General features: G+C 31.7%; 1 protein-coding gene across 1 annotated transcript in view; it reads right to left on the bottom strand.

Moving 5' to 3' along the window:
• Positions 1 to 13,557, bottom strand: part of bw (brown) — a 904,351-nt gene that overhangs the window by 482,349 nt on the left and 408,445 nt on the right. The window contains exon 5 of the mRNA XM_089589289.1: positions 13,349 to 13,482. Coding sequence (XP_089445415.1) covers positions 13,349 to 13,482 — 134 coding nt within the window. The remainder of the gene's footprint in view (positions 1 to 13,348; positions 13,483 to 13,557) is intronic.

Here is a 13,557-nt window from a genome sequence, read left to right as displayed (position 1 = left end):
AGTTTGCAATAATACATTAGATACATATATTGTATAAAAAATATACATTATGAACTCACACTATCGTACATAAACTTAAAAAATCTACTATTCTATGGTTATACTAAGGCGTACTATTTGAGTACTTTGTCTCTTATAATACGATTGTTTGTAAAATTCTTGCACCTAGTGATATGATTAGAAAAGGTTACAGTTATTTTATTATTAGTAAGAGTATCTAATAAAAAAAATTATTAAAACATGCTTAAAAAATAGTTGTTGCACATAAAAAATAGGAAATCCATACAGTAATTCTCGCAAACGGTAGTGTAAATATTTTGAAGCTGATGTACATTCCAATAGTAAGTAATGCGATTTCTTTTAAGTCCATCGATATAATCAGAGATCGTAGGTGGCAGACCATAGCTGTCAAAGTACACTCCATGACCTTTAATATCAACATACATAGCTTCTTAATGCGAGCTTGGCTTAGAGCTTTCATCAGTGTTAACTATGAGAGTGCATCGTCTTTCTCAAATGAAAGATAAATGATCCACGGGGAAAACTTCGGTCGTCACTGCATGTATATGGTGAAGAGCTCTACGTAGTTACAACGAGTCTATAATGAAAGATGTGTGAATTTTTATGAGCTTACATCCACAAATACTTGACAGTTTAAGTCTATTTTCAATGTGTTATCAAATCAAACATATAAAAGAAAATTTATACATTTTGTGAGAACTGCCTTGAAGCGTCTTTTTATCCATACTGCATAATTTTTCACGAGATTTCAATGACCTGCATAATGTGCTGAGAGATTTACCGTAAAATCAAATGCAATCAGACAATATCCATTGAGATGGTCTTTCCTCGTTTATGTTTTAAATTTTCGTGCTGGAAAATGCAATTTGATATGCTTCCACGTACGTAGGTGTACTTGCTGTAAAAGTCGGTTGTAGTGATTTACTATAGACTTGTACACCATCAACGTATAATGACAAAAAGTTAACAATACCTCGACAGCCCCACCATTTTTCTTGTCCCCCCACAACCCCCACAACCCCCACAACCCCCACAACACCTCCACCATTTCCTTCCCTGTTGTTGCGGTCCAATAAAAACCAATAAAATTTTACAATGGGATTTTTCTATTAGTTTCTTATCGGTATTTGCACCCGTAAATCCAAATAAAATCCGAAATGGTTAAAAATAGATTTTCTATATCATTTATTATAACTAGGACATGATTGAACAAAAATAAATTGACAAATTTATGTCATACCATCCGGACGGTAACATCAAAACGGGGGGATTAGAGTATTTTATATGTAAATTGAAAGAAAAGTTAGTTATTAATTTTTATTAGAATTTTGTAAAAAATACTTTAGTCCCCCCGTTTTGGTGTTACCATCCGGATGGTATGACATAAATTTGTCAATTTATTTTTGTTCAATCATGTCCTAGTTATAATAAATGACATAGAAAATGTATTTTTGACCATTTCGGATTTTATTTGGATTTACGGGTGCAAATACCGATAACAAACCAATAGAAAAATCCTATGGTAAAATCAATGAATTTTTTATTGGTTTTTATTGGATATCAACAATACGGTTAGCTTCAGTCTATACTAAGTATCATCAACTTATGATTATTTTAAAAAATTAATATTCTCATCTATTTTTCCACACGGCTAAAGACGCGAATAAACGAACTTCATTCATCTGGTAATATACAAAGTAAATGCTCATTCATGTAATGATATCAGAATATAAAATTGAAAATTGTAATTTAATTATAAAAAAATTGTTTTATTTCGTTATTAAATAATAACCGTGAACAGATGTAACAAAGAAAAATTACAATTATCTTACTCTAAAAAATTCAGAATCGCATTCTTTTTACCAGGAAGTATCTTCATATGAAAAAAATTTGATGATGTAACGTTTTATTGACAAATAATGAAATATTAATAAATATGAAAACATTTCATTCACTGTGATACATATTATACATTTATCTCTAAGAGTTAACAAGTTTTTAAAATATGTAAAGAATTATTTTGAAACAATATTCTCTATTTCTGTGTTTCTTGCTCTTAACATTTCTACCAGAAACCTTATATAAATATTATTGTCCAATTTACCAATTCCTTTAAAAGTTTATAGGTTGCGTTATTAATACTATAGTAAGTCGTAGATTCTCCAGTGCTTCTTATGCAATGTTACTATACCACTTTCCATCGAACAATTATAGATGTCAAAAAATATTTGTGAACACACATAATTTGATATCTAGTTTTTAGAAATAAAAAAGTTTCTGCTCCACCTTTCCAAGTTATCAATAATAATTTTGCAAAACCTTCATTTGTCAAACAGATACTGGTTTCTAATTTCAAAATTTTGAGCAAGTTCTATAAAAAGCAAGTTTTAATAGTTTGTTTTATCAAATGATTGCATGATTTAATAGTGAGTATTCCGGAATATTCACAAAGTTTATGGATTTTGCTATATCATAATGTTCATTCAGTTAAAACCAAGCTGTTCACTGTTTATTAAGTTTTTTTTTTCTTAAGTTTTAATACTATCTTCTTTCAAGACAAGTTTTTGTTTGTTTTTGAGTAGAACAGCTAAATTTACAACTGTATGGCCTCTACTACTACTTGAAAATTCTTGGAATCTTAAGGCTGCTTTCATTGGACCTATATATCTAGCAGCAACGTAATTTTTTATTACATCAGATATTTCTTTGTTTTGTTCTATTAATTTTCAAATTATTATGTCTGCTCTGTCATTACCTTTATGAATGTAGCCATGAATATATCTTATAATTTAGGTTGATGCAATACATTTAACGTAAATATAACATTTCAATTCCATTAATAGAAATTAATTATAAGGTAAAACTATTTAATTATCTACTAAAAATTTTGTTTCTGTCCAAGCTTTGTAAATATGTATATCAGATATGTTATTTGTTTTTTTTTTTTTATATTGTGGGTAACTATTTGTTTGGAATGTATTTTGAATGTTTGAAAGTGTAGTACGTTTAAAAATGATTTTGAAAACTTTTTTGTATAATTCTGATGAGAATTAACCATATGAAGAGTGCGTTTTGTAAGAGGACTATGAAGCATGTGTTTAATGACTAATATGGAAAGTTCCACATAACTCGAAAAAATCTTAGCAGAAATAAGTGCGTCAACTCATTTAGGCCTAATATTCTTTTAACAGGATGTAAAGTTGATAAAACATTTGCATGAGGTAGACCACGTTACTGAATTTCACTTGTATAGACTATAAATAAAATTAAACTTAAGAAATTATTTTTTAAAAATTTTAATACACCAAAGATATCACGGTTTTCTATTGTTTAAAGATTTATAGTATTAAAATTTAAGTAGTAAGAAACTGAATTTCGTTCAACCGTTAAATGCTTATACATAAATAATTCATAACACTTGTTTATCAAAGGATTACGTAACATAAAAAACATTTATTCTTATGTTTTAGAAATAACTATTTTATCATACAAAAAAAAAATTAATCAAATTAATTATTTAATAATTGATGTTACGTATAGTCAACTAGTTAGTTAATGAACCGGAAGTAAATATCAAAATTAAAGATAAGTTACGAATAACACTAGAACAAGGAAAAACAGATATCTAAAATATAGACCACTCGTAGTAAAGTGGATAGGGTATGAAGTTAGTGTGCAGGTGGTCACTGGTTGAATTTTCGACAAAATCGTTTATTTATTTTTTTGGTTTTTGTTTCGGAAAATCATGCGTAAGATACATATCAAAATTTGAAAATTTTATTTCTTTCTATTTGATCTTTAGTAGTGTGGTGTAGCCCGATAGGGTTGGCGATATAAGCTGAAAAATTCACTTCGGTTACACATTTTCTTTAGGTTATCAAGCTTAAATAGTCAGTTTGAATGACCTGAAATTGTTACTGTAAATCTGTATCTATTTTGTATATTAAATAAAAATACTTTCCGTTTAAGTAAGAGTAGTAGGTGGTTGGCGCGCGTAGCAGTCGATCATAATAGAGCTTCAATTTACCTACACTAAAGAAAATGATCTACATAAAAAAATACATTTTAGAAAAGAAATGTATATTTATAAATATAACCTTATATTTATAAATTTGAATAATGACTAAAAAAACTATGTATTTTCATTTGCAAACGAAAAAAGAACTTTCTTTATAGATTGTCCCAGAAGAATTACCTTTTTAGAATAAGAGTCAGATAAAAAAAAATTGAGGGATGTTGATTTAATTATTTGGGATAAGGGTTTAATGACTTCACATGAAGCATTAGAAATAGTAAATATAACATTAAGAGAATTATGTTATACAGAGAAATATTTTGGAAATAAATTAATTATTTAAGGAGGTGATGTTCGTCATATTCTTCAAGTGATAAAAATTAGTAACAGAATAATTATAATTGAAAAAACTATTAAATATTTTTTATCATGGAATTAATTCAAAATTTTCAAATTAGAAATCAATATTCGTTAGACCGATAAAGGTTTTGCAAAATCATGAGTAGGAATTTGGGAAAGGGAAATAGAAACTTTTTATAATTTAATAAAACAAAAAAAAAGTTAAATGCCTGGAGAACTTTCTACTTAACTATGAATTAAAACAATCTTACAATCGTTTAAACACAATCTTAAATTCCGTTTATTAATATTATTACTTAAGCAAACATTTTTTTTGTATTTTATGGAGAACTTCGTATTTCTTTTGCGGTGTGGAAAAATTAATGATAAGAATTATCATTTAAATCAGGTATGAATTAATAATACTTAGTATAGAGTGAGGCTATGGGAGTTGTTGAGAGATTTTTTGGGGTTGTCGGTAGATAAGAAAAATGGTGTACGGGTGCGCAGAGGGGCTGTAGGGTTTTAGGAGAATATGAGAAATGTCTAATTAACGGATTTTTAATGTAACCAGGACATCATCGAACAAAAATAATCACACAAACTTCTGTCCTACCATCCGGATGGCAACCCCAAAACGGAGGGACTAAAGTATTTTTTACGAAATTCTTATGAAAATTAATAACAAACTATTCTTTCAATTTACATGTAAAATACTTTTATCCCCCCATTTTGGTATTGTCATCTGGATGGTCGGACAAAAATTTGACAATTTGTTTATGACGTGTATTTCTTCGTTTCCCCAGCGACTTACCGTTGGAGGGAAAATACCGTGATAATTCTCTCTCGTACTTCTCTACTTGATGATTCGCGCTTTCGATTCTCCCTTTACTGGATCTATCTGAAAAGGGGATTTGCGTCTGAGTCAAATGAATAACATAGAGTGACTTTGACTTTACTTCACGTATTTATTATAATAACTAAAATATTTCTCTTTATTCCCAATTATACTTCCGTAATCCCTCGATCGCAACTACGATGCCAGTGGTGCGCTTAGAGAGACACGATGTTCGCTTACCCACACCCACACACACGCACTCTTACACTCGATTTCTTTTCCACCCGACTCTCAGGCTGTGCAGCGTGCACACACACACACACCCACACTTGGCCTGATCTCTAGCCCACGGAGTGGGTCGTCGTCGCAGCCCGTGAAAGTCACGGTGACATCCCCCAAGAGGTGTCCCTGGCGTTTGCTTCCCGTCTATCCCCACGCCTGTACCCGTGTCCTGTACTCCTCTACTTTATTCTCACGCCCATGCAAACCCTCTCTCCTCTCTCTCTCTCTCTCTCTCTCTCTCTCTTGCTCTCGGTCCTCTTCCCTCCTTCACACACTTTGCCCGATGCGTCCGTCCTCACGTCTCGACGGAGGCCCGACCGTGGCACGCGAAAATCATTGCCCTATGCCCTGATCCTTCCGTTCCTGCTCTCGCGTCTATCACTATAGCCGATGATTTCACCCGTCTCCCCTCGTAATCTACGCACTGTACCTTGGCGTATCCCGTGCTTCCTCACTGGAAGACAAGTCCACCATGAGCGTCGAGGGTCGCAGTACGGGAAGTCAACGCTGCGCGATACCTGGGCCTCTCTGGCCTGCTGTCCTGTACACCTCTCTCCTCGGGCTCAGCTAAGGTCGTCACGGGAGGACGCCTCGTCTGTAGGATGGCTGCCGTTCAGGATCGGATAGTTTAGGATCAGGCTTGTTTTTCCGGGTCTTTCTTCCTGCACACTCTCTCACTCGCTTTCTCTGTCTCTTGCACTTGATATTCGCTTACTCTCTGCTCTCTGGCTCCACGTTCTCTCTCCTACACTTTATGCTCAGTGGTCTCACACCCACTGAATTCATCGATTACGTCAGTTCTCAACTCGTCACTCGGTAGGTCAACTAGTTATCTTTTGACCCAACTACCCTGTCCCTACCTTATCCACCAATCTCTCTCATTTGTGTCACCACCGCGGCACATACAAAAATCTGCATACGCACTCTTCATACTGCCTTGACCCACTGGCCTTTCGCGTCTCGTCCCTTCTTCTCCTTGGAAAAAGTTCGCTCCAACAGAGCACACGAAAAAAGCTACGGATATACATCAGCATGATTATTTAGCTTCAGAGCAAGGGCATTGACTGTGGCGTGGCAAACAAAATTGAGAAAAAAATTTTGCCTCATCACATATTTTTGTTTAATCATGTCCTAGTTATAATAAATGATATAGAAAATCTATTTTTGACCATTTCAGACTTTATTTGAATTTATAGGTGCAAATATCGATAAGAAACCGTAAGAAACCAATAAAAAAATCCTATTGTAAAATTTTATTGGTTTTCATTGGACCGCAACAACAGTATTCTGTCTAGAGAAACAGTTGTCTTACCATTGATAGAATAGTTTGTATAAATGATGTTAAAAAATTAATTCAGGATTGTTTTCATAGAAAGGTATTTTCACCGCAAACACAATATAATGCTATTATGTATTATGATGTCGTTTCGAAGAAAGCAATTAAGCAGTAGGCCCTATCATTGAATTAATTTTATCAGTATTTCTAACTAGCTCAGTTATTTCGATGTACGTAACATTCAGCTTACTAACATATCGTTTAAGACTGAGTTATACATTTATGTCATCAATATAACTCATTGATGGTAAATATATTAAGGAAGTTGTGTTGATTTTAAGAAGATGTATTCACTTACTAAAAAAAATTAATATTGTACTTTAACATACTAGAAGTAAACGTTAATTTTTTTAATAATGTTAACGTGCCAAATCTTCAACAAAAAAATTTCCGAAATGGCATTATCTAACATTGCTTTCATTGTTGAGAGCGATTATTCAGCCTTTGTTACACAAATTTTAAGGCAATAAATGTAATCATGATAAGAAAAAAGTTTAAATAGATAGCTTAAATTTTGAGAAACACTTTTAAATCAAAAGATATGCACTTTATTAGGCATTTAAAACAAATATTCGTGCAAACGTAAGCAAAGTCACAAACAGGTCCAATGCTAAGTGTATAGGAGAGCACCGAGTTTCGTCTGCTGTCAGCTGGTCCTTTCAGACGAAGCAAGACGTCTTTACAAAATTGTGTCTAGAGTTAGTTTAACTTGAAAGCATTATCTAAAACTTGGCTCAGCCCTTATTAAGACCTCGAACTATAATGCTGTTAAAAAACTATAATGTTGTTTTTTAAAAATGCATAACACACTTTTGTTGACGACATCTAAGTCTCCTACTTTTTTTTCGTTGATTTTTATCATGCAAACATTTTTTAAAGTTTTTTTACACAAGCTATCGGAAACAAGCTTCTTTAAAGTATGTATCGTAATTTTTTCATGATACTTAATGGTCTCACCTTTGAGCATTTACAAGTTAAACACATTTAAGGTGATTTTTCATGAAATGATTATGAACTGAATTTCATAAAATCTTAAATCACTATTTATTGAGTTACAATACACTGCCCCTTAAAATTTCAGAGTAGGCTGACGAATATAAACGCAAGAAAATGGTAAATTAAAGTTAAATTCTAAACATGGGCTTTTATGGCAACTAAGCATTTTTTAATGACAGTTGTAGCCTAGTAATTTATTTACTGAACGTAATTAAGTAAGAAACTGACATAATAAAGCTTACGCAATTCCTAACATACTGCTATCTTAAAATGTATCTACTCACGGACTTAATCAAAAGATATTAAAAGAAACACAGGCATACATTATCGTTTCCTATGTTGAAAGTATAGGTAAGCATCCACTGCTGGTATTTTGAGGTTAAGCACAAATTTCAGATGGTCATTTCTACGAACTTTTATATAATATTATATAACCTAAGGTTTTAAATCAGTTTTTAATTTGCCTCAATAAACAGTAGGAACAAATAATTGTTTGAAATTGAAGCAGCATTAATAAATATCAACTTGACAGTTGCACCTTTGACTCACGAGTCGTAAGGAACCACCTTAAATTAACCATAATACAGTAAGTGGACAGTTTCATGCACGGTTAGTACAACTCACTTCAAAACGTTGTCTTATGGGAGTCCCTACATACTCGCTCACCGTCCCCGTAAAAACGATCGAACCTTCTCTATTAATAGAATGATATTTGCAAGTTTTTAGAAAATTAGAGATTTCCAAAATCAATCATGACATTAATTTCTGCCTTGGTTACAGTACAGCCCAAGTTTCAGAAGTAGGAGCTTGCGGAGGCTGAGAGCAAACAACGAATGTTGTAAGTGTTGATTGTAAACTATTAAATTGACTTCAAGGTACACTATGAGCTTGACTTATCAAGCATTAATGTTGAAAAATTTGTTGATGACGACATATCAAGTCTGTACATAAATTTTACAAAAAAATTGATTTTATATTTTTTGTTTTACGCGTGAAATATAGTTGTGCTAACCAGATAAAAAGACGATTGACCACAATAGCGAAGAACATGTATGTTTTAGCACAACATACTTTATAGTAAAGATGGTAACTGCGTCCAAGATGGTCATCAATAGCGAAAAATATGTACATTTTAACACAACTGCGCAAAGCGTAAGAGCTCTTATAGTAGCAGCAGCAGAAACAGATATAGATAACGCAGTACATTTATACAACAACCCAAAGAATAAATTCCTATATGTACGCTTATTCAAATTTCACCTCCTATACCATACGTCATGTGCGTAAATAAAAATGAATTAGCTTCTACTGGCAATTTGTTGGCTAAAATTTTTGCTGTATTACGACTTAAAGAAGCTTTTTTGGTACATATAGCTAGAGTATGACAAAGAAGGAAGTTATTTTTACAGGCAGGCAAGAGACTTTGATTAAATTTTTCATAGTAACGGTACTAATAAATAAACGTACTTAAGGCTAAATATTAATTAAAAAACCTGAAACATATCGTCAGAATCACCACGTGCACATACTAGAATAAACAGTTGTCATAATTTTGTTAATTTAATGACTTTTGAAAGCTAACTTTAAATTATGTTTAAATTAATTATAAATAATTTTCAAGACAAGTGTAGGTCATCTGTGAATCATTTTTTTTGTTTTCTTTAAGGCAATATCAGACAATTCTCTAACTCTGTTTAATTTATCTTTAAGATATTTTGAGTTACCTGTAAGTACAGGGTGCATTATCTATAACCCTATCCATGGCATCAATCTGGCACCCTGTGGATATGAAACTAGGGAGATCCAAGCAAGGAGAGATAAGTATTTGAAATGAAACTTTTTTAGGCCCACCTTACATGGGACGTTAACTTATGAAAAAAGCATGCGAGTGAACGCTGCCGTGCATATATTTATATGTATTATCTATACGTACCAGCCAGCGCTGATTGCAGTGCAGAGAAACTGTTTGACTGTCTCTCTTTTTATTTCTCCCTCCTTCAGAGAATAGAAATTCAATGAAAAATTACAACTGTACAATGGAAAATAACTATATTGCATTATTTTACTTTAATGGTAGCAAAAATTTTGTTTGTCAGATTCAAAGATTTCAGCAAGAACTGATAATAACTAATAAATTGAAAAAGAAAAAGATCAAGCCCAAGAATGTTGAAATTAGTTCTTGAAATCCTGATATCTGACTTGTTACAAACAAACAAATACACACACACACACATTTAAAAAAATAATGTTTTCTTAGTAGACACTATATACAATACTTCTTACATAATTTCATGGAAACTTAGTTTTCTACTGATACAAATTACCAACTACCTTAAATCTACCGTGATAGAGTATAAAATATAAATTTTTTAGTATTACTAATTAGATCACAGTTGGTCATCTTTAATTTCTAGAATATATTTGTTTGTTTTGGAGACACAATTTCATTCTCCCGAAAACTTAATTACTTTTTTCATAAAAGCTAATCAAAATAAATTACGAAAATTCTTTAAAATATGGAATAAAGGTGTTTTTATTGGCTTTCTAGTAAGATTATTCTAAACTTTACATGATAAATTTTTAACACTTTTTAAAGAAAAACCTTCCTAAAAAGTATTTTTTACTTTATTTTAGACACTATAAATAACATATTTTCTCAAAAATTAATTTTCTTACCATGGGCCCAAAGTGCAACTGCCACTTTGCGCTCTCAGGTAACACTTTGCGCCATCGTAATAACTTTGGGCCTACGGCAGAAAATTTTTTTGCGCCCTCTGGGCCCAAAGTGATTTACTGGGCGCAAAGTGTGCCCTCTGGCGCAAAATTGCACTTTGCGCCCTCGGTAAGAAAAACATTATACGAGACTCAGGCACCAACCTACAACAACGGTGCCCTTTGGGCGCTCATGTTTGTACTTTGTGCCGTAGTGACGTAATGTACCATTTTTTAGAGATACAAAGGTTCCTGTATGATCATAACAGTCAGTATAATAAATAATAATTGATTTTGGACTACAATGACAAAGTGAATAAAACAGTATGGACACACTATATAATAACACACAGACGTATTATTACTGTACCTTCCTATAACACATCTAAGCTATCCATAATCCTGATATTTTATATTCAACTTACTAATATGGCTGTTCTACAGATACGGCTATAGAGTTCATTTAGCTTAACTATTAAAATAAACTAGTAGACAGTGGGTGCTTGGGTACCTATGTATGAAACTATATTTCCATTAAAGTAAATGGCAGAAAATGCAATTATCATCATAAATATACTTTCTATAAAACGACATTGTGTATAAGGATGGTGCAATAATTGTAGTTATAAGTATACCTTTATTAATTGGGCGTAGTTTTGATTAATATGTTAATGTTTAGTAAGCAAACGGTTATGAACAGTATATTATGGCATAATAAAACACACGAGTAAACAACATGTAGGCTTGCCTAGATCTTTAATATTACTCTTACATCTGTCACATATGTTCAATTCCTACTTCACACGTTTTCCTAGACCATATTTGAAACCAAAAATATATTTATATCGAAAAAGTTAAGAAAAACTGTCCTGTAGTGCCACTTTTTTCAAGATTGTATTATAACATTACAATATTATAACATGCCTGTGAATTTTCCTTTATAACGTTTACCACACATAGGTTTTTTTGACAGATATTGTTAAACGTCAAAAGTATATTCGAAATAACATAAGGAATACCCACATAAAATTTTACATGGTTTAACTGTCCAATTTTTGTTTGTTTAGTTTCAAAAAATCGCACTTTAACGCGTACCTCTATAGAAAAATAACATAAAATTTTCTGTAAATGTATGATGTGCTGTGGTATCGTGGCGTGGTGTTATGTGGAGGGGAAAAGATGCGTGGTAGTATGGTGAAAGGGAAATAACATGCAAAATTCGCTTCCGTTACACATTTTCTCAAGGTCGCCAATCCAAAATCGTCAATATACTCTCACGCGTAACGTGCCTATAAAAGTGTAACCTAAAAAATATTGAAATAGGAGTGATTGCTTCTTCTCCAGAAATTCATGTTCAAAATTTGAGAATCAAGTGTAATACTTAAAGTACTTTTATGTTACCAATTATTTCTTTGTTTTCTAAGACTTAAATATAGTGAAAAGTATTTTATGTAAAATGTATAATTTTGTGATAGTTAAGAATAACAGAATCATTTGAGTTTTTTTTTATGCTGAGTAAAAACTATATTCTATAGAATTAAGGACACCAAATAAAACTTTTTGACTATCCAAATCGACATAGTTTTCTTGTGTGTTGCGTGTAAATGTATCTGTTATTATTTCTACGGGGTCGTCTTATTTAAAGTAAGAAACAGTAAGAATATTTCTTCATTAATGGAAAAAGCAAAAAATGCCTTATTCACCTTTGTCTTTTTCAAAGTGAACTGGGTTCGTAGAATTATTATTTAATTATTTTACGAATCCGTTAATCACTCTAAGCATTTCAAATACTTTTTCTTCACACTTCTGCTGAAAATACAAAATTCCTTCCAGGCATTTTTCTCTATAAAATCGGAGAAAAACGTCATATTTTAGGAGAAAAAATAAAAAGTCGTACCTGTTACTGAGATAAAAGTATGGTATCGACTGTCAAGTGCTTGCCTCCTTCATCTTCGGCGCACTCATTACACACCCGAAAGAAATGTCGTACTTTTGTCCCTTGTGGTGTAATATTTCAAGGCAACATAAAAGGATCAATGCTTATGTAAAAGTTTCAGCTAAATATAAGGATCTCTAAGATTAACTTGCTTATGTGTATTAAGATGCAATTTTACAGCATATGTAAGAACCATACTGTAACAATTTTTTTTAATTTTATATTGAGTTAATACATTCATCTAATTTACATTATTTAATTAACTACTAAGCTGATTCTCAGTGAAGAGGTACATTTATTTTCGATATCGTGACTTATACATAGTTTAGTATCGATTGTAACGTCAAGTTTCTCAAATAATTCAATTCTTCTAGTACTATAAACTTCAGAAATAAAACAATAACTTACTCTATTCGATTATTTTGACTTTGAATCTCATTAATTAATTCTTAACTTCTTTTTCCTTCATGGCTTGTACATTAGATCCACAGCCTATTATAATTATACGTTTTTGTTCTCGTTTTTAGTAACTTATGTAAAAATACTTATTTAGGATTTGTTTACCATAAAAACTTCCAGAAACAGTTTTTTCAAATAAAACGTAACCCATGTCTTAACTCGCAGCTACATCATTGGGCTTAATATATATACGCAGTATCAAAGATGTGAAATAAAATAACTTAAATTAATGAAGGGGTTTTACTTGTAATAGATCATTAGTCTGCTAATAAATAATGTTAATTGTTTTTAAAACACAATTAGTAGAGAAAAAAAACATTAATTACACTTCAATAAGATCTTTTGAAAAAAAATGATGTAAACTTGCATCCCTTACTAAATAATAATGAAAAGATCGAAAGTTGTTCATTTTACCATAAACTCCATGTGTTCTTGTACCGTAAGTGATTCTATGGCAAGATCTTGTTGGGGAACAAAGCCTGAAATTCGTGTCATGATTTCAGCATCAACTGGCTCACCATTAATTGACACTTCTCCTTGTATTTTTCCTGTAAATTTTAATTATAAATATAGAATTTAAATCCATTTATCATTAATAAATATTACGGATAGTTAAGTATTTC

This window comes from Copidosoma floridanum, unplaced genomic scaffold (assembly GCF_036245765.1).
Source record: "Copidosoma floridanum isolate Cflo_tuat_1 unplaced genomic scaffold, Cflo_Japanese_pri ptg000008l, whole genome shotgun sequence".
NCBI classification, from domain to species: Eukaryota; Metazoa; Arthropoda; class Insecta; order Hymenoptera; family Encyrtidae; genus Copidosoma; species Copidosoma floridanum.
This window is presented reverse-complemented; position numbering and strand designations above follow the sequence as displayed.